At 34.3% G+C, this 22185-nt stretch overlaps 2 protein-coding genes across 3 annotated transcripts; one reads left to right on the top strand and one right to left on the bottom strand.

The window, feature by feature from the left end:
• Positions 1–21: 21 nt before the first annotated feature.
• LOC128680429 (uncharacterized) lies at positions 22–1947 on the top strand. Its single transcript, XM_053763582.1, has 3 exons — positions 22–169; positions 843–920; positions 1377–1947. The coding sequence occupies exons 1-3, from the start codon at positions 104–106 to the stop codon at positions 1881–1883; spliced, it is 651 nt and encodes a 216-aa protein (XP_053619557.1). The 5' UTR covers positions 22–103; the 3' UTR covers positions 1884–1947.
• A 332-nt stretch (positions 1948–2279) lies between these two features.
• Positions 2280–20246, bottom strand: Osi2 (Osiris 2). 2 transcript variants are annotated; one of them, XM_053763581.2, is made up of 8 exons: positions 20180–20246; positions 10034–10204; positions 8969–9135; positions 7141–7284; positions 5965–6098; positions 5092–5235; positions 4105–4259; positions 2280–3491 (listed from the first exon to the last, which is right to left on the bottom strand). In XM_053763581.2, the coding sequence occupies exons 2-8, from the start codon at positions 10184–10186 to the stop codon at positions 3360–3362; spliced, it is 1029 nt and encodes a 342-aa protein (XP_053619556.1). In that variant the 5' UTR covers positions 10187–10204; positions 20180–20246; the 3' UTR covers positions 2280–3359. The 2 variants fall into 2 exon arrangements, with proteins under 2 accessions (XP_053619556.1, XP_053619555.1); XM_053763580.2 differs by lacking the exon at positions 20180–20246 and adding an exon at positions 15933–16206.
• Between the last annotated feature and the right edge of the window lie 1939 nt (positions 20247–22185).

The raw sequence follows: 22185 nt of genomic DNA, 5'->3' as shown, positions 1-22185 counted from the left end.
GTTTTGTGTTTTGGAAACAGTAAAACCTTTGATATGCTTCATAAAAGAACTGAAGTAGTACCTGGTTCAATTTCTTTAGGCATTCTTTCAAAATCATTCGACAATGTTCCTCCTACTTTTTATACCAGTTATGTTAAGTTCGCGTTCAGTGAGATCTGATGTATTAAAGGTAAGTAATTGTTTTGTCTTCGACTATTTCTTTTATAAAATCGGTAACATTTTATATAAATGTTAAAAAAAATTATTTTTGTATGGAATTTGTATAGGTGATGTCTGTGTGACGTCATTATATCAGACCCAAAAAATCCTAATATACTTTAATGGGAACTACAAAAAGTAAAGATGACAAATCAAAGTGTAATAATAGTGTTTACTTATTCATATACTTATTTTTTTTTGGTGTGATTTATCTTATTTCTATATAAATTTTCCAAGACAAATTTATTACAAGCTATGCGCCCGAGCTTCGATTGATCATGATGATCAGCCTTATTGATAGCTATCTAAATGCAAAAATTCGTCAAAACCAAAAGAGCCGTCTCGGAGAAACGAATTACGTAATACATATACAAGTATTGCTCGTTAAAAAAACAGAAATTTTCCTTTTTTTAAAAATGATAACTTCTATTACTGTTTTTAACTGTAACCTATAAAATCTATATATCATATAACGCGTGATTGCAGCCACCGTTCTTAGTTCCAAGCCCATGAAAAAATTACTTTAGGTTTTTTTTTAAATTTCAATTTGTATATTTATTTTTTATGTCTTCAGTTTATTTTTATTTCCAACAAATTTCTCAGTACTGAAATGTCTAAGTTATCGTAATATTTTTTTTTTTTAGGAATCCCTCCCGACATTTCATCTCAGTCAAAACGACCTCATACAGAGTTCCCTGGCGCATTTTTTACCCGTGAAAACGGTAAGAATAGCGGTTGTGCCGTGTGTTTGTCTATTGTAAAAATGTACTTACTTACTCTGATAAATTGTATCAATTTGGCAATGGTATAGTAACTTTTACCTGCTTTATTTGCGTGATAAATTATATTTTACTCCATTAGGGGTGGAGTCTTTGAAACTCCACCATCGAGATGATGAAATAAAATTGTATCTCCATTTCAATTGATCATTAGTCTTTTTCCACCTACTGTTGAGCATAAACCTCTCTTCGCGTATGTCATCTTCTTATCACTACTCAAGAAAGAAGAAGTAGAAGAACATAGTGAAGAACCAACCTACAAAATTTAATTTCTACATCCAACGGTTGCATCAGCCATTCAGTTAATAGATTTTAGGGAACTTCATATTATCTACGCGTTAGTTCAATTACATCCCCTAAGTACATCAGAAAAATATAACATTATAATATTTTTCGCAGATGCAATTCAACACAACAGCTTACATTGACAAAGGGGAGAATATCCTACGCGTGCCAAACATAACACTGATTGACGACCGCGAAAAAAGGAAGACATTAAAGAAAGCACCGAAACGAACAATCCAGAAGATAATAAGGAAACATAGGTCTAAGAAGAAAAACTCGCCAGCCGTCACCCAACCGTCGCCAACGAAAGAACAGTTTGACACGTATGACATTTACGCGAAAGAAGAGATGTTACAAAAGATCAACTTAACCAATCGAACTACGACACAGACGAACCAGAAGAAACAGAAAAAGTGGAACAAACTGACACGCTATCCAATGCCATTCCAAAAAATGAACTTCAACAGAGAAGTGTCGAAAAATATGAACGTCTTCAGGAGAAACAAGAGAAGTGATGACAAGCCAGATGTAATGATACTCAAAGACTTGGACGAAATACAGTTTTTAAATAAAGATAAGGACTACAATGTAGTAACCGCGCATTTACAAAAGCATTGGTAATCTGTATGATTGTGATTTTAGATTATTGTTAATTGTGATTTTAGAATAAACTTGGTTATTAAAATTTTAGTTTCTTTAAAAGTTGTCAAAATCAAAATCTGTGAAATATTCATCATGTTAGTCATTATGACCGGCGGGTACGTGCCAGAAAGTTACGGCACTGGAAGTATGATATAATCTGTGGTTAGGGGAAAAATTTTAACGCACACACTCACACGCACACAATTTAAACAATACATCTTCACAATGATAGCCTCAATCATAGATTTAGAAAGGGCCCCGCGCCTCAACCAAGTGTATTTTGTAATTTCTAAATGTTGAGTAAAGTGTATTGTCGGTGGTAATCTGTATTGTCGGTGTTCCTTTTGGAACCTATTTTAGACACCACTCTCTCACAATACAGGTTAATTTGTAGTAATCTTATGTTTTTTTTTTTTAAATAAGTGCATATGTGAAGAGAAATTACGTTTTTTTTATTTTTATTTTTAAAAACTATTTTAAAGAAGATTGCCACAAAGTAAGATAATTAATTATAAATGTTAGCAGCTACAACGAACAAAGTATGATCACTGCTGAAAAAGCCTGAATATATTGTGTTATTTAAAAAGTTATTAAATTGCGCCACAAGGAAATGAGGAATCATTTTTTTATTTAATTTCAGGCAGGTCGTAAAATCATAGCGAATATACAATTTTCTTCATAAAATTATAGAGGAATTCTTGAGAATTGGATGTTTTTACAAGACAGTTACTGTTATTCTATTGTTAACTACAACAAAATGCAGATGTGGAAATAAAAATGCTTTTATTTTAATATAAAATGTAACATGTTTAAAATAAAATAATGACTTATCTATTTACATAGTCAATAAATTAAATTGTTTTTTTTATATATATTTTATGCACGTATGTATGTACTCGCTAGTCTCAAACTTACTTTTTCACATTTTATTGATTACAAAAGTAGAATTTGAAGAAATGCCTACAAAACTAAATGACACAATAAATACGTGAACACTTAATTCTTATTAAACCGGTCAAGCCGACTATAATTTTCATCAGAGAATAGTAATTTTGTCACTATTTTTGTTTAGCCACATTAGTTTATGTTAAATGTCATTACAGTTTTGAATTCCAAAAACATTTTCAAAAATATTGATAACCTTGTTGAGGACCACTATATTCCCGTGGATGTTGTACGAGGCCACTAGACAATCTAGCCTTGGCAGCAATATCATTGCCAAGGTGGGTTGGCTTAACGCAAGCGGCCGGTCGTGAAATGACAGCAGAAGCTTCAAAACTGTAAGGTTTATTTTTTACGCCGGATTCAGGCTTCACAGCCCCGAAAGTAACCGGGTACTTTCGAGGATCAGAGGGATTTTCAAAATCAATAATAGTTACAAATAAATTACACACAGTATAGCACTCAAAAACATTGGCACTAGACATAACCTAAAAATAAATTAGTTGTTCAGTCTCAAGCGTCCTCTGCCTTGATGTCTTCTGTTCCTTTCTTGTTCCTGTACTCCCAACCTTGGTACGCCAGGTCTTGTGGGCTATGCTCGTGTTCGCGGAAGGAGATACCCCCAGAACCGTATTTGTGGCCACCCTGAGAAAAAGATATAAAATATATAATTTACCAAAAAAATAGATTTCTTTTATATAAACAACTAGTGGCCGTTCCGGGTTCCTTGAATTCTTGAATCCTACTATTATTACAAATGCGATAGGTTGTGAGGATGTATGTGTGTTTGTTACTCTTTCACGCAAAATCTACTGGACCGATTATTATGATATTTGAAAATTTGATACACGAAACATATATACAACCTCCGACATGACACCGTCTGTCGCGTGCGGTTCCGTGTCAGGCGCAACACCCAGCCTGGCGGGAAAATCTTCCCTGCGGTGGCGGTCGAACATACCTAGCTCCCGCTACAATATCAAAGTCCCTGTGTCATGACAGACAGACGGGAAGAGACTTTGTTTTATGTTATCCTAGATCTTTCCCGCGGCTTTTTTCCCTCGGTGTTTAATTATTTTTCCGGGATGAAAGGCCCTATGTTCTTCTCCATACTTCTAACTATGGAAAATTTCAAGAAGATTGGTTGAGTAGATAGAGCGTGAAGGGGTAACAAATATTGAGATGTATACTGAAAATGATGAAGGTCTTAAAATCAATTGACAATTAGTAACTAAAGTGGTAGCTAGTGATGACTCACAGGGTAGCTCTCGTAATGTCCATACTGCTGAGGTTCTCTGTAAGGGCCCACGTTTAGGCCTATACCAGCGGGTGAGTACTGAGGGCCGGTATAGTGATTCGAAGAGAACGGAGATGACAAATTTGGCTTGCAGAACTTGAAGTAACCGATCACTCCTGGAAATAAACGTACAATTGTTAAATAAATAAACAAATAAATAAATAATAATAATAATAATAATTAGTCCATCTAGTGAGCGGCGAGTCACCACCTGCCACTGAATAGTCAGTTATCATGATTATGGCAGGTGACCGCACTCTTTGCAATAGCCCATTCTCAGTCCATCCAAATTTCATTCTATAGACCAGTACTTCTATCCATTATTCTGCAATAGTTCACACTCCCGCCGAGACCTGCTCATGGGCATATCATTTCATTGGTATATCCGGGAGTGGGTCTTGGCGGGAGACCTACACAACATCAAAATTCTCCAAAGGGCCTCTACGTGTTGGATCCATATCCCCACGCAAGCCTCTCAAAGGACCGGACTATGTGCCGTGAATCCCAAAAGGAGATACAAATAATAATAATAATAGGACAGATATAGATAAACATCCAAGACTCGGGCCAATAAGAAAAAGATCATTTTCCATCATGACCCGACCGGGAATCGAACCCGGGACCTCTCGGTTCAGAGGCAAGCACTTTACCACTGCGCCACCGAGGTCGTCAAAATCAAATAATGATTTATTTCATAAATGTTACTTGTTAAGTACTAAATTTCATAACAATCGGTCCAGTAGATTATGGGGTGAAGAGGTAAAAAACAAAGAAACTTACTTTCGCATTTATAATATTAGTTATATAGATAAATTGACTGGACAGCACCACAAGTCGCAGAATAACGGCTAGAGAAGAGTCCAACTTTTCCCGAATTTCTTGGTATCACCGGACTCGGTTTATGAACTTCCAGATTGACATGGGGAGTTTGTCACTAGATTACCTCACCTGGTATGATCAGTGCCATGAATCCCAGGAACTTCTTGAAGCTGGCGAGCCCCAGGACGAGGGGCAGGAACAACAGCAGCTTCAGTTTGAATAGCTTCAGGATGAGCAGCATGGGGATGATCAGCTTTTTCAGTTTGTGCCGACCTTTATATGGGAAAGACACACAAATGAAGAATACAGAGGATTTGTGAAGTTCCGTCCTAGGACAGACCATTAAAAATAAATCGTATTGTTTGTTCAGAAATTGCCTGTGAATAACCTTCACAGGCACTTTTTTACCTTCTTTACACGTCACATTGTATATTATATAGTAATTTCTCAAAACGCTATAAATTACTGGCATTTTGGAACGCCCTCTGCTAAGAAATGCCGAAAGAAACTCATTAAACAGTGTTGGTCCCTATCATGCCAGATGGGCTATCAATTGTTTTTTTTTTTTACATTTTTTTTGTGAAAATCCAGCGGAGTAGTTCTCCCTGGCAGCACACGTTTACGAGTTGGCGTATGGATCAGCCATCCTCAACTACAATGACGAAACCTGATTCTATATCCTCCCGCGGATGTCGTACAAAGCGACTGAGGGATACGTAGCCTTGGTAGCTGGTAAGCAACCACTTGCAAGGAGAGTTGACGAATCTTAGCAGGCAGCTGGTTATAAAATTATAACCGAAACTTCACAACTTTTGTAACACCCCCAACGGTCTTCACAGCGTCACAGGTCCGAATGCAATAGGAAACGCGCAAAAATGAGAGAGAGAGAGAGAGAGAGAGAGAGAGAGAGAGAGAGAGAGCATCGTTAGGTATCCTCGAACGTAACCGGGAAGATGGCGACAACATGAGAGAAAGAGATATACATATATTTGGATAGCTTACGGAATGGAGGTGCCTTCTTGTCTTCAATGATGTCGACCTCATCAGCTATTTCGTCTATGAACCTCGGGGCAATGACCCCGTTGGACGTGACGTCATCATCCAACTGCATCTCCAGCGCTGTCTGTCTTAAGAACCTGAAAAATAATACAACTTTTGAGGATAAACTTTTTGTATAAAAAAATTTCATCAACAACGTCCTCCACAGTCCTAAGTCCCTTTGTTTTTAATTTTTGATCTGTGGTCCCACCAAATAATTGAAAAAGAAAATTGCCACTCTCTAATGACTTGCCCTACCAATAATGTCCCACTGATTACATTCTTATATTATGGTTTCTAACTTTATGTTCACGTTTGACATAAAAATAATAATATCATTAAATATACACACACCAAAAATACTTATACTTATAATAGAAGTGTAACTGTACATAGGAGATATTTACGAAAAAAGAAATAGGGGAGGACTATTTATCGTCCAGAGAAGCCAAAATATTAAAAAAATATATTTATGGTCAATATGGTCAATACGCTATGAAGACCTGACATAAATACGAAATATTTACCAATCAATAAGTCGATCAATTAAACGGGAACGTCCAAAACAATTGGATTAATTTGTTTTCCCCGAAGTTGACAGTATTGGATACATTGGAAGTTCGGTCGATTAAAAAACGGCGTGTCAGTTGTGCTGCAATACCGATGAAATTTAATTTTCACTGGAAATTCTGTTAATCGAATTTCGAACGCGAAAATCGTTCAAATTTAAATCTTGTGTGCTGGATTCGAATATGGTCTTTTTTTAAAATTTAAATATGAGATTATTTTACGGCCGTGCTTCACATATTTATAAAAAAAGCCACATTACATATTTTTTCATACTGTATGTACCTACTAGGTACCTACAAAGTAAGATACATATTTAACTTCCCATTGGGAGCTGTAAATAAAGCACCTGGCAAATATTATTCTATATTATCGCTTAGGACCTCAGGGTATATAAATTGTATGACTACCCTCGATTAATATGCAAGGGACTTGGGCTTCCCAATGTTCATTTCCAGTAACAGTCTGTGTAGTAAGTCCTTTAATCATTATTCCTTTAATTACAGGCAGTCGAATCGGTCATTTTGGTAAATAAGATACAAACAGAAATATGTTAGATATATTAGCACTAACCTTTCAATCTTCCTCATGCCGTACTTGACGAGTCCGTCCCAATCAGAATCTCCGCTGCGAGGCTGGGACTCCAGCTGGGGAGGCTCGTGCGCCAGCGCACGCGCCTGAGACTCGCGCTTTACTAGCACTGCGTTCTCGGACAACCTAAAAAAAAATTAAAATATAATATTCATAGCACTTTCAAATTGTTATAATTACAACTTAAGGTTACTGCTTACGATATTAACAAACTAATGTCAATAATGTACTTTTATTAATTTTACAGCCTCCAAGGCGGAAATGGAGAAGCGGCGTCCTGAAGCATTTTCTCCACACACATTAATTCGCTACTTTCCAATTAGTCAATAGATATAATATTTTAGCTAGATATTATTAAACAAATATTATCTATTATAGAATATGTATGACAGTGACAACGTGTTAACCATAGGTAAAATAAATATTATGTTAACGCATCGATTATAGTCACGATTTCGGAATCAAAAAAGTTTCTTAAAATAATTTAACGAGAAAAAAATACGGAAAGCACGAAATTAACAAAAATGAATAATTTATGTTTATATTTGGTTGTTTCTAAATAACTATATTTTTACGCATTTAATTTTTTTTATCAATAAAATAGCAAGTTGTCAAATGTGTATACTTCATGGGAAGGTCTCCGGTCTTTGAATTTTTAAACGAATGAAAACTGACTTTCCGAGTAGGACAGCTCTAAGAATCACTTGAATATTTTAACTTAGTACTTAAGGTGAGAGATCCCTTTTAAAATAAGTCTTTTATATTCAGACTTCACAGCAATCAAGTTAATGCGTGTTTTAAAATTTCTAAGTACATTATTCCTAAGTCCTAGTTTTCTTATCATTTTCTTTTGATCGTCTAATTTATAATCTTATGACAAAATAGATATAATCTTTATTATGAAACCCACATACACACGAACATACACACATTAAGAAATATTTAGGTACTAGATGTGTGCGCGCTTCACAATAATAAGCAACGACTGTGTTACGCTAAGCTAATTTGTTTTTATTGTGAGGATGAGGGAGATAGAGACACACTGTCTATATCTGGATAAACTATTGTTACTATTAATCAAATTATTCCATATATACTGGGTTTTATAGTCAATATACCTAATTCAATATCGAATGTTTATAAGTACAATTTACAATTTATATAATACAATACATGTTCGTTATTAGACAAATGTGGTGAGAATACAACTTCGTTATCAATCCGACCCTTTAATTTATTTAAAGACCTTAAGGGTTAGATGAAAGACAGGGCTGTCCTAAATACATATTGGATTTGGCGATACAGACGTAGGGTAAGGTCAAATTAATTTTTATTGAAACTATCCCGTGGGAGTTGAAAGGGCAAACAAAGCCAGAACTTCAAATCTGTTAATATTTAAAGTATTATAAATAGATGGTTTTGGATTTTTTGAAAATTACCGCTGAATATTCTTTCTTATCATGTGCTAAAGTTGGTGCCATATTTGATTTCGACATGACTTTTACGACTACATACTGACATCTAGTGGCAATTATTCGCATGCACACCAGTACGCTGAAGTGTTAACCAGTCTTCCTCACGATGTTTTCCTTAATCTTATGTGTATTATGTTTTCTTAATATAATGTTTTCCTTTCCAGTTTAGTTCCCTAGTGTGTATGCGACTACCTGCCACTAGATGGCGGTAAGTAGTCATGTCAGATGCCTTTAGGCGACTTGAATTAAATCTGACACCAGTGTTAGCAATAACACACTCGATATGATGATGATGGCCGTTAGGTCGTCAGAATAACAATAAAGAAGGGACTTACTGATAAGCCTGTTTATCAAAGAAGTCGTCGAAGGACCGCAAGGCTTGGGCTTTGAAGCAATCAGCCAGATCACCATTGATGCACTGCTGTGTGGCCTGCTGGATGTAAGGGTCCTGGTCCTCGCCCAGGCCTATCCAGTCCAGGAGACCACGGCCTTGCGCTTGAGGCTGAAAAGTAATGGGAAACATGGATTAAATTCTACTATCATTAGATCGTTTGACCGAACCGGTGCAACTTTCGAGTTGCACTGGTTCAATGAACCCGCAACCAGTGCAAGTTTCGAGTTGCACTGGTTCAATGAACCGGCAACCAGTGCAAGTTTCGAGTTGCACTGGTTCAATTAATATAACTTCAATAAACCCTGAAGTTTCGCAATTCTTTTGTAGCTTCAGCTTGGTTTGTAGTACGTGTACAGAATCAGTGCAGCTGTTATTAGTATAAAACAAATATTATGCCGGCTCCACATTGTCGTCGAATAGTTTGCCGAACTTTGGCAGATTCGGTATACATTGCTGGTTTTTCACTGCAGTAAATAAAAGAACTCATAGTAATTCACGCATTCGCCTCGGCATGTGTCCGAGTTCGACGACAGTGTGTGGCATGAAATAAATTACCAAATATATAAGCAGCCTTATAAGTTCGAATGGTGAAAATCAGCGGTCAACTAACTCTATTTAGCTCTAGTTCGATTACTGAACGAATACAACTTTAATAATTATTTACTAATATTATTTATAATGTAATATAAAAATATTTATTTACTCCGCACGAACATGTGTTTAGGTCATAGGATTACACTATGTTAACAAACACCTGATTTGGTCCAGTAGTTTCGGAGCAAATTGGCTGTGACAGACAGACACTCGAGTGATCCTATAAGGGGATCCTGTAATTTTTGTACGGAACCCGAAAAATGGTTTCCATTGAGTAAGAGGCGAGTAAGGGACTTCTAGCTTAGACAGCTGAATGTTGACACTAGAAATACCTTTAGTACAAGAAAGAGGAGTTACTAAAACGTTTATGATTTTACAAAATGTAGATACGCAATGAAATTGCAATACTTACAGATCGGGCGTGGTCTCCCCCGAAGTTGAGCGATCTCCCCTCTGTCTCCTCTTTCGGGGGCTGGTCTGGTAGCCGTATCCCCCCCTCCCCACGCGACTGCAGCGCTAGGGTAGCCGCCAGCACCACCATCAACCATCGGGCTTGACTTAACATCTTAACTTACGTTAATATCTAGAAATTAATGGAAAACTAGCTTTTCAATCATGCATCAATTTAACGACGTCGGTGGCGCAGTGGTAATGTACTTGCCCCTGAACCGAGAGGTCCTGGGTTCGATCCCCGGTCGGGTCATGATGGAAAATGATCTTTTTCTGATTGACCCGGGTCTTGGATGTTTATCTTTGGGGCTAGCTCAATCTGTGTGATTTCTCCTAATATATTTATTTATCCTGACATCGAAAGGGTAATATTAAAATGTAAGAATTCAGATCCAACGGGATCAGGGTACTGGAAGTATTATATAATGTTCAGGTTAGCTACGAGAGGCCCAGTAAAATCCAGACTAACGTACCTACATTCAGTTAATGCGTTATGTACAGACCTGGATGTTGTGAAGGAATTTCAAATTCCCATGAATTCAGTGAGTTTCATGGCGAATTATACAGTTGGTGTGACTAAATGTGTAACGAATCCAATTATAAAATACATTTAATTTTTTTTTACTGTACATAGCAAATAAATTAGAGTAAATATTAGTAAATAAATTAGATAGGCACTCTTATTTTTTTTCAACAGAAAAATGTTAATTTTTTGACAAGCTTTTATTTAGTTTCACCTGTCCCGGTCTGTAATGAAATCTTGCAAGTTAGATTTCTCCTACTTTCAGTTGACCTACAGAGTTGAAGTTTCCCACGTCGCTTCAGTTTCCATGACAATGCACTATTATGATAAGCATGACTTGTTAGTGCAGCCCGGGTCGGCTCCAAACGAGGGAACTCCTCAACCGTTTACAGCACGGACATGGGTTTATTGTCAGGTGTTAAATGTTATAATAACTCTCTGACGAAAATAAAAGCTTGTGGCAAAATTGAAACTTTTGTAAAAAACTTGTTACTGAAAAGTAGGTAGGTACCTGATAACTTCTTTTAATTACTATAATATGATTAATTAAGATTTTGCTTATTTGTAAATTCTTAGATATTAGAAATAATATAACACACAAAAAAATACAAAAAGAAACTTAACCCTTTTTATGTTACGTTTCACTAAAAGGGTATAATGAGTGACGTTTAATTAGGAGCCTTTTGGGACTCTTTTACAGCTAGAATTTGCTTGAGTGGTTATTAGTATTTAATATCTAAGTAACGAAGTAAAGATGAAAGAAATCTAATATTGTTCTTCGCTCTCTGATGGTTTACCAACTTCTAAGGTCGTAATAAATAAAACTATGTGTAGTGACAATTAAATGTAAATATTATACTGGAAACAAAAATAAAACAATCAACAATTCGTAACAAAACAATCGGCGGGAATAATCTAATTAGACGGAGATAATATATTAAAATTTCGAATATTGTTCATAACTTATTTTTTTTGTACAATATTGGTGGCCAGTGCAATTTATTGTTATATAAATTTTGGACATTTCTTTTTTATTGTGACAAACACATCAGAAACATACTTTATTGACATAATTTGTCCCGAATCACTAATGAACGAATATTTTGTGGGCTTATTTCGTGTAACATGCCTCAAGCGAGGTTCGTTGGAACTTTAAATGTAAAAAGTTCGTTTCCGAGCCAACGGAAAAGTTTTGTACAGGTTTTGGTGAAGTTGGTAAATGAATTTGACAAAAAAGTTATATATTTGGTTATGCTATGAAATTTATTTTCAATGTTCATTCTATGATAATAATAGCCAGACAATAATATTCTTTAATATTTTTTCACGACGCGGTATTTACCCTGATATCTTTATGCTAGACCCAAAAGGGGCAATTTGTTTCAGCTTTTAAGTCAGGCCTCTATTCTACCCGTATCACATTATACGAATCTCTTACATTACGTTTGTTGGATTTTGAGAGTTAATAGGAATCTTTTATCTGAATAACTAATTTCAGATCTAATCAACTAAATTTTACCTGCGTAAAGACTGAAAGGGATTTAGTTCATTTACCTACATTATATTTAACTAGTTGATTTTTTTACAAACAATAATTTATTTAACAAGCAAATTTTTTGATAATTCGATTATGACATTAGAATAGGGAGTATTACTGCTCTTATCCCGCCAGAGTTTGTACAGCATTGTATGTTAGGTACACAAAAGCTGCCTTTTGCTATGTCGATTAAAACGTTTATTTTAGAGTACTTTATTAATTCTTTCATTATGTAAGGATTCGTTTGTGATAATATACAACAATGTAGCATATTCGGATGCCGAAGTATTGGGAGAAATACGATATGGATAAAAATACGATACGGGATACGCCTCATGCTGTAAAATTTTCGAGCCAGTAAACAATGGTCGAAAAAAGCTCGGAACACTTCACACGTGAAGACTTATTAAAATATGGACTTCATACAGGTAAGATCTTCAGTCAAAATCAAGTTTATATCAGTTTATGACCACATTGGACCAAATAATGCAGAACATAACCTAAAATAGTATTATTATTTTCAGGATAATCCACTAAATCCTTCCTTTTTCCTTTAAATTCGCACCACGATTGCTTGCACGATTGAGAAGGTATTTTTGGTCGTAAATCTGCAACAATGTTGAAAATTGGCGCTTTTTGCCACCGTTGGCAATGTTTGTGTACCTTAGTTGTACCAGTAGCGCCATCTGCGCTGAGCTTTGCGTAATATGCCACATTAGTCCACTTTATTGCAATTTATTTAGGTACCTATGAGACCCATATTTGTTAATTTACTTTGTTTGTAAAATAGGTTCGGTGAAGTTCTTCGCGCCGCTTCATCTTCACGCTTTGGAAGTCGACAGTAAAGTTAGTTTTAATTATTTTTTGGATGTTATAAGTGATGTATATCATCGTTAGTTGAATAAAGAAGAATTTATTTTAAATGTTGCCAGTGTTTCAATTTTTAAAATTTGCATTTGAAAGTGAGGCATAAAATAGTGCTCTAAAATCTGCTATTTCATTTTTAGTAGTAAGTAGTAGTAGTTTATTTTTAGTAGTTTAGTAGTAGAGTTGCATCAGTTAAAGTTGATAGGTGCAACTCACCAACTCTCAACTTAAACAGCCTTAGTGATTGAAATATGAAGAATTTGACAGAGAAAATGTAACTTCACTATACCTAATGGAAACTTCTTTGTAAACGCTATAAAATCACTTTCATGTCTCACTTGCATTGATGTCGAACTACTGGTGCATGAAGGGCGATCACTTGTTTATTACGCCTTATCCATTAAATTACGAAAGTCTATAATTTTTTTTATTCGTGTTTTTTGATAAATATCAATGAGATACAAAAAAAATAACTTGTCTAATATAATGAAAAAATATACAGACGTGCATACTTAAATTTTCATTATATAGGTACCTTTTTATATTATACTAGATGCTGCCCGAGGCTTCGCTTCCGTAGGAATTTTGAGATAAAATATAGCCTAAAGCAATCTTGAATAATGTACCTTTCTAATGGTGAAATAATTTTTGAAATAGGTGGGGTAGTTTCGGAGATTACGCGCCTCAAACATACAAACTCACAAACGCTTACCTCTTTATAATAATGAGTATAGATGGGTTTTCATATATGGGTTTCCTGTTTCAAGGCCAATCAAAATTTTTTTCAAATTGTACCGAAAACTTTACAGAAATGTGTAACAATGGAATACTTTACAATCAATTCTTGTCTCTTGCTATGATCAGTGACGATTAAACATGTGTTACCTACTCACAAAATGTACCTTTCGAAAATGTACCTATCATGAATCACGATTAACGCATTAAATGGCAATTATTACTTCAATAGAGAACCTTTAGCTGACTTCAAATAATCATTTTCAAAATAAAACTTTATTAGCAGATTTTTTTACTTAAACTGTCTCTAATAGCAATGTGTAACTTTCGGTTTTAATAATATTACGAAAATTAATATTATGCATGAAATCACACATGTATGTGATTCTGAATAATAAATTTACCCTTAATTCGCTACATAGAGGTTAATCAACTTTTAATTCTCAATAATTTCAAAAAAAGTAAAAAGTTTTTGAGATAAGTACATACCCATATATATATTTGTATGGTACTGTAGGTCTAATCATCTTGATGGATTTTTAAGTATGATTGCACGAATCGTTACATTTCTGAAGTGTCATTTGAGCCCTTAGAGATTGCTAATTACATTTTTTAGTTTTGTGTATTTCATAATCTTTTATCAACCGACTTCAAAAAAAGGAAGAGGTTCACAATTCGTCGCGATCTATTCGATATATAGATTATTCTATTGGATATATATATATATATATGGATTTAATTATTTAATTGGAAAACATAAGAAAGAATGATTCTGATGGAAATGTTTCAGAATGTTTCGTGAAACGACTTTTTTTATTGGCCTATCGATGTGTCCCACTGCTGGGCAAAGGCCTCCCCTTCACTTAAATAAATATTTTCTTCTATTTTAAATTATTTTTTTGTACTAGAAAAAATATCACAGAGAGTTATAAGACTCTTTAGCAATGGTTGATTATTGGGTGGGTGACTAACAATATACCTATATAACTAGCTTTTACCCGTGGCTTTGGCCGCGTAAATTTTCCACGGGAACAGTTATTTTCCCGGGATGAAAAGTACCCTATGTTCCTTTTTACAATTCAAACTATTGTGGAAAATTTCAAGAAGATTGGTTGAGTAGATAGAGCGTGAAGAGGTAACAAACAAACATACTTTCGCATTTATAATAGTAGTAAGGATTAGGATATAATATTAGTTAGGAAGTTAGGATTAGGATAGGATCTTTTGACTATGTACCTACATTATGTACTTTTATATATTATTTGAAAAAAAAAACATTGTAAGAAACAATAATAGGTATAGGGACCAACACTGTTCAAATGAGTTTCTTTCGGCATTTCTTCTCAGCAGTGGTCGTTCCGAAATGCCAGTAGTTTGTAGCTTGTGAGAAATAACTATAAATATAAAAATTGACGAGAAAAAGTGCCTATGAAGGTCTAATTTCTGAATAAATGATTTGAATTTGAATTTGAATTAGGATAAGGCTACGGTGAAGTTGACATGTGCCACTTCTTGTTCATTTGCGCTTCATCAGACTTAATTTTTAGTTAATTTTTAACGTAAATAACTGATGTAGTATTTCATAAGTTGAATAAGGAATTTTGAATTTGAATTTTGCTCCTGTGTGTTTTGGTCCTGACTGTATGTACGTAAATTCGTTAAAACTCACAAATGCGTATAAGACCCGTGTAATGAGCCATGGAACATAGTTCTTGTGGATGATGATCATGGGTGAATTTCACGAGAGTTTGAACGCCGCCGCGGGCTGTCATTAGTGTTTATTAAATTGCACCATACACAGTAATCAATTTAAATGTCCCATTTTATAAATAAGTTAAGTACTGGTACAATGTTAATTTTATAAATGTTTAATTTTAAAAAATATATGATTTTTTATTTAAAAAAAAAAAAGTGTGATACTAATGAAACGCTACCACGCCTCGTGAAATTCACCCATGTTAAGAAAATGTAATCACTATTGGAGACCGTACAGTTTATAAAAATGGATTAATTTCGATCGAGCACATCTCAATATCCATGAAAGTTTGATAATTATACAACACTAAAAGCAATATAAATAAGATCTAATATTTCGAAGGTAAATGAGGCATAAACGCTAAAAATAACATCAAACGTATCGAAAACGTAACCAGCGTTTGCTGGACGAGAAAGTTTAATGAAATATTCATGTTGACTCACTGTATCACCCTGTTTTCCATGTAAAAAGACACTTTGGTTTGACATTACAAACATCACATTTGACACACTATAGTCCGATTCGAAACAGTGGCAAAACGACGTTCTAAATCAGAGAATTTCAAATTTTGTTGTTCTAAAATAGAATTTAAAAGTTTGATTGGCTGTTCACTCGATTGCTGTCGTTTATGTTTTATTGTTTTGAATATCGATCTAATTTGAAATGGAACGATAGCGTGCGAGTGAGAGGTTCGAATACCGGTACAAGACTGCGTGTGCGCCGGTCAGTAACGGTTCTTGATGGCGATTTCATGCCAAAAAGAATTAGACCACTTCATTAAATGTAAAGTGTTATACGTGACAGCTGGCATGATGACTGGCTGATATAAGACGTCTACTTGCTTTCAGTTAAAGTGTACATTTCTAAGTTATACCTAAGTGTAAACATAGCATATAGCAATAGTGGCAGTCAAGTCGATTTCGAAATGATCGGATTGGTCATCGATATTGGATTATCTCGATCCCCTTCGAGATTGATTGAGATGGGAATTCATTTGAGCCTTTATTTTTTGCCAGATGTTGCCGGGGCTCAGGGGTTGCGCTCCGGTGGGAATTTTGATATAAAATATAGCAAAATCAAAATCAGTCCTCCCATACTGGGACCATTTTACCCAGTTCCCCGATACCCCTGAGGGATTGCAGTTTGGTAACCCTAGGTTGGCGGCGCTCCACTAAACCTACTACCTTTACAGAACCTGAGAAATTGTCCTACGGTTAGATCTTTTACATCCTCTTCTGATAAGACGTCTGAGCCTTACCTTAACTTAGATTATTGAAAGGATCTAAGCAACTTATTTAGAAATCAAATCACGAATCGCAATTACAAAAAGAAAATATATATAATCTAATATATATATATTAGAACTATACCCGCGTAAGAATTACGAGTTCGCATTATGCACTGTCCAGACACGCACATTTGACGAGCTCATAAACAAAGTTTTGATAAAGTTGTAAAAAATAATGACCTAAGTCCGTATTGTATCAAACTCGGCTTCGCTGGGTATGCGCGTGATTTGATTCGACAATTGTTTTTGCGGGGATGTCAGAAAAGTTTTTGATATGGAGGAGGCGTGAACGTTTTATTGATTACGCCTTTTTTATGTACACACCCAATACAAATATATTATTTGTTTTAATATTTTCCATATTACAGGTGCTTTGCTTAACTTTAATGCGACTATGAATGTAAAATATTGTTTTTTTTTTTGTTGGCTATTTGTTGCTATATATTCATACTTTATTTACCAATATTTTACAAAGGGAAATTTTTATTTACCAATATTTTACCAATTTTTTAGACTTAATGCTAAAAGCATTATAAACCAGTCAACCTTCCTGAAAAACTGACATTAATTCTTAGCGATCGATGAAAATATGAATTATAAATTAATAAATATTACTCAGTAAAAATTTAAGTAAATAGGGAGGTTAATTTTTAATAAAAATACTTATAAAAATTTAATTAAATACATAAAATATAATAATAGATATTAATGATTAACATATGAAGTTGATTTTAATTCTTCTGCGAAATATCTATCATTCGTAGTATAGTCAACGGCATGAGTTACGTCATTGCCAATTCGCGGCTATTACCACGATATAGGTTCCATGCAGGGACAGACATATGTCTTACCGCGTGCGGTTGATTTGGATTGACTGTATCGAAAGATTTGTTTTAGGATTGTAAGACTTAATAGCTATACTTATTCATCCATAAGGAATGCCTGTGCCCCAGCAGGGACGTTTAAATTAATTAATTGATTGATTATAAGAACCAATCACATAGCTTGAGCTAGCCCCAAAGTAAGTTCGAGACTTGTGTTATGGGATACAAACTCGACGATACTATATTTCATAACATGTACATACATATATAGATGTTTATCTATAGGGATCTTGGATGTTTATCCAAGATCCAGGTCAATTTGAAAAAGTTCATTTTCCATGTTGACCTGACCGGGGATCGAACCCAGGACCCCATAGTGTAGCAGTCCGTTGTGATGGCCACGGTGGTCGTCAAAATGGCTGATTAAGATGCCGAATATCTATCAAGAATACACTCAACAAAAGCCTAAGAGGTCATCAATTTTAACCCAAATTCTATACAAACATGTACAAAAATTGTTATTTTTGTGAATGAGTGACGTCACATTTTGACTCGAAACTCTATAAATTATTCATGACAATAAGTCACATGATCAAAGCGTGATCAGGATTAAAGGCGTAAGTATGTCAAAGGCCCAGTTATGCCACATCCATTGCGTAAGGTGATTCATACATCAGCGGCGACCCAAAAACAGACAATGCTTCCAACAAGGATTGCTTTCTCTTGAAAAACAAATTATTCTTTGGTGGTGAAACATCATAGGAAATACAATTGTATGTCACCTTTTCGGACATAGATATTTCCATAAGCGGCCCGATTCGGCTTCGCTCGGTTACAAACATAATAAATTACATACCTTTTCAATCGTATTTTATAGGTACTATGTCATATCTGTCTTTTTTTTAGTAATTTATTACTATTTAACCTTTTCAAAAATCATAACAAGCGGTGAAAACCGCATGCACATTCGTCCAGTAGCTTTCCAGTTTATCGCGAATAGACAAGTCAGACGCGGCGGAGGATTTTCTTTTATAATAATGTAAGGATAACGATGGGCAATTATCGTGCCGAAGTGGACAAGAAAAATCAGAAAAGAGGACTAAAATGCCTCAGATAGATGATATCTTCAAAATATAAATAAATCATAAAATGAAAGATAGGAATGGTGCAGAAACAAGTTTGTCCTCACTATTAGAACCGCCGCCGTCTACTATATATCTCTCTCTCACTAATACTATCGTTATAAATATAATAAATATCGTTATAATATATAATTAAATCACTATATTAAATTAATAATTCATTATTATTATTAAAGATAAAGTTTTACAATAAATATTTACATTTACAATAAGAGCAGGTAATATTTGATTGAGTTAGCCTCAGTGTAAAAAGAAAGAAAGGTTCTAGGAAGCCCATTGAGTGAAAGATTCAGAAATTGAGACGGAGAATAATGCTAAATTAAATTGATATAAGGAGTTCGATTATAGTTTATTAGGTATATTTATAATAATGTAGTGATAATTTTATGATGACAATACTACGATTCTATCTCTACATAGTATAAAACAAAATCGCTTCCCGCTGTCTATCCCTAAGCATGCTTAGATCTTTAAAGCTACGCAACGGGTTTTGGATTTTTTTACTAGATAGACTGATTAAAGCGGAAAGTTGGCGGGAAATAAGGCGAAGTCTTAAGGACTAGCCGCTAGTATCGTAAATACGTTGTAAAGTTTAATATGAAGACTTTGTGTAATAAGGAAAGTTTAGCGATTACATGTGATTTTTTATGACTTATATGAACTAGTTTAAACCAGAATGAGCTTACTTATCATAGTTTTCTCAGATACTTCAATAAGCAGTAATTGATGGATGTTTTGTGTTTTCTTGTATTTGTATTTACTAACAATAGGTTAAGGTTTCATTGTTACTAATAAAAAAATGGACTTACGGTCTATATAAAGATTTTGATTATTATTATTAATAAGGACATTTTCAGAATGGGCGTGAAAAGTTTCCTTCACCCAGGTCAAATACAGGTGTTGCAGGTGCGTCTATAGGTGCGGTGACCACGGCGAATTTTCAATGAATTTGAGTAGGTTGATGTGCTGTTGACTGTACTTATTAATTTTTTGGTTCTAAACCCATCTCTAGTCTATTATAATAAGTTCTTGAAGTTTGCAAATGGGAAATAATTTGTAATATTCATAAACAAAAGTGCCGACATTGAAAAAAGAACTTTAAGAAATATGTTTTTTGTTTGTACGTCATATATTTGGTTTAAATGAATAAGTGACTGATCTCAGAAACTTCTGAGCAGCTTATTTTGATCTAGTATATTAAAAGTGTCACACAAAATAGGTAATTACTTAAAAAATATGATAATAAAACAATTGAACATTCAAAAATTGTACATTTGACGCTCTGTGCCCCATTTTCTTAAATAAATGTAAGTAAATATAATTTTCTTTTATTTTATTTGTAGATTTTGTTTAAACTTTGTCATAACACTGTTAATGAGCCCAACTTTCACCTTGCTAGTTTTAATTAGGTAGGTAAATATGTTGATTAAACTTACCTTTTAATTAAAACAGGTTAAATAAAACTAGTTCACGTACTATGCACTGGTCGTTGCAAGCAAGAATGGCTTGAACAACTCCAAACAACCTTATATAATAACAACTTAACAATTGCATAAACTCCTTGGATCCGTCTTGTATCAACCTATCCCCCAAAAACATTGCAAACGAAAACCTACCTTATATCGAATGAGTAAGCCTCAAATTACTCTAACGCAAAAGTAGGCTTTCTTCGGAACTGTCATAGCAGTTTAGACGGTTTACTGCCAAAGGGAAGTGATTTCTAAACTTCACGACTTAAAGTTGGTTTTAGTATGATGGTATAATCTTAAACGCCAAGTTTGAATGAAGTTAACGCAACTTGGGATATCCCAGCAAATGTTCGTAGAGGTAACTTAATGTGGAAGAGGACTTTATGAAATATATTATTCATAAAAGATTTTGCGAAAGAGACAACATATACGAGTATGTGACGTTCCACAGGACAGGCAGTCTAATTACTATGGCATATAATTACAAAATAATAGTAATCATTAAAAACATTATCCAGTTTAAGAAATAAGGAAGATAATTAAATTGGTAAATCAATGCACAGTTTTGGCTGAGCTAATAAATATATTTTTCTAAATTTTGATTATTATACAATTAGACGATTGTCCATTTTATAACTACCTATAAATCGGAACGGTATTAATACAACCTATTTACCGAATCAACTTGCACCTTAGCCAATTAACATACAGAAAGCACTGGCCATTTAGAAGTTTCTAAAAGAAAAAAATTATAAAATAAGCCGTTGCCATACTAGCATAACGCACTGCATTCAATCAGATCCTGGTATATCTTTCACAATTGGTTCATGGAGACCACAATATGGTATTCCCTTAGACCTTGTATATTTTGTAAGTTTTATAGGTAATTTGCGAATTTTAAACACTGCAATACTGCCAATTTATTGTTATTATTACAATTTGTACGCGTCGCGTTGCATTGCAGCATTTGTCGCTTACCGATGACACGGGTTATTAATATTTTTTTTTAATTTTATTCATAATTATTTTATATTCTTAGTTAAGTAAGTATATAAACAAGAATTTGAACGAGTATAAACCTGTTTATATTATTACTCTGTAATGGTCATCATGCCGGACAGCTACACTGGAGGTTCAGGGTTCAATTTCCGGTCAGAATGACCACCAACCCAACCACCCAAATGACCAACTAATCTGTCTGATTTGTTCATATAAGTTATTTTTTTACATAAAACTTATAGTAAGTATAATAAGCTGCACCGGGGTTTTTTTTAATTGTAGGTATACATAGATAGGTATACAAAAGTTGTAAGTAGATCGAATCATAAACTTCAGCAGTTTTTCAAAGGAAAATATTAATTTGGCGAAAATATTAATATTTAGGTAAACAATTTTTTGTTATGAGTACAAAACAAGTTTCAGTTTTGTATGAAAAATAAAACTTGTATTATGTCTTAGGTTGAGTTTTGTATTGTATTATGTCGCTGTGTTACAAGAAAACATGTTTTAGGCTTCAAAATATGGAGGTCAATGAACTAAAATGATTCGCCTACAATCGTAATTCGCAACACTGACCGAGAGACACCAAAATCTTTACATAATCCTGGTCAAAGTGAATCATCTTTATATATCTACACTATAATAAACTTAATAACAATAACATTATAACTCATTTTTCTGTAAACAGCTTGCGGTAATCCGACAATTCTTTCGTATTTGAAAATAGAACTTTAAGAGTTAAAAACATAAGAATTAACTTCAACGAACAATAACAATTCAGTAACTGGCTGGAAAACAAGACGTAGGTGCCGAGAACAATGGACCTTATGGCAATGGTTATATGATTGATATTAGCGTAGTTTTTTACTTATAACTTTCTCTGAAGAAAGTAGAAGGGATAATCTCAAACCGGATGCTTCGCTAGTGTAGTTTGACTCATCGATCTTATTACTTGTGGACTTGGGAACCAAATC

Source organism: Plodia interpunctella, chromosome 24, assembly GCF_027563975.2.
Source record: "Plodia interpunctella isolate USDA-ARS_2022_Savannah chromosome 24, ilPloInte3.2, whole genome shotgun sequence".
NCBI classification, from domain to species: Eukaryota; Metazoa; Arthropoda; class Insecta; order Lepidoptera; family Pyralidae; genus Plodia; species Plodia interpunctella.
This window is presented reverse-complemented; position numbering and strand designations above follow the sequence as displayed.

Bases quoted from the DNA above. Each gene is read 5' to 3' on its own strand.
- LOC128680429 (XM_053763582.1), top strand. From the start codon at position 104: ATGTTCCTCCTACTTTTTATACCAGTTATGTTAAGTTCGCGTTCAGTG. The intron at 170-842 runs GTAAGTAATTGT...TTTTTTTTTTAG, and splicing joins TGAGATCTGATGTATTAAAG to GAATCCCTCCCGACATTTCA. The intron at 921-1,376 runs GTAAGAATAGCG...TATTTTTCGCAG, and splicing joins ATTTTTTACCCGTGAAAACG to ATGCAATTCAACACAACAGC.
- Osi2 (XM_053763581.2), bottom strand. From the start codon at position 10,186: ATGTTAAGTCAAGCCCGATGGTTGATGGTGGTGCTGGCGGCTACCCTA. The intron at 9,136-10,033 runs GTAAGTATTGCA...ATTACTTTTCAG, and splicing joins GGGGAGACCACGCCCGATCT to CCTCAAGCGCAAGGCCGTGG. The intron at 3,492-4,104 runs GTGAGTCATCAC...TCTTTTTCTCAG, and splicing joins GACATTACGAGAGCTACCCT to GGTGGCCACAAATACGGTTC.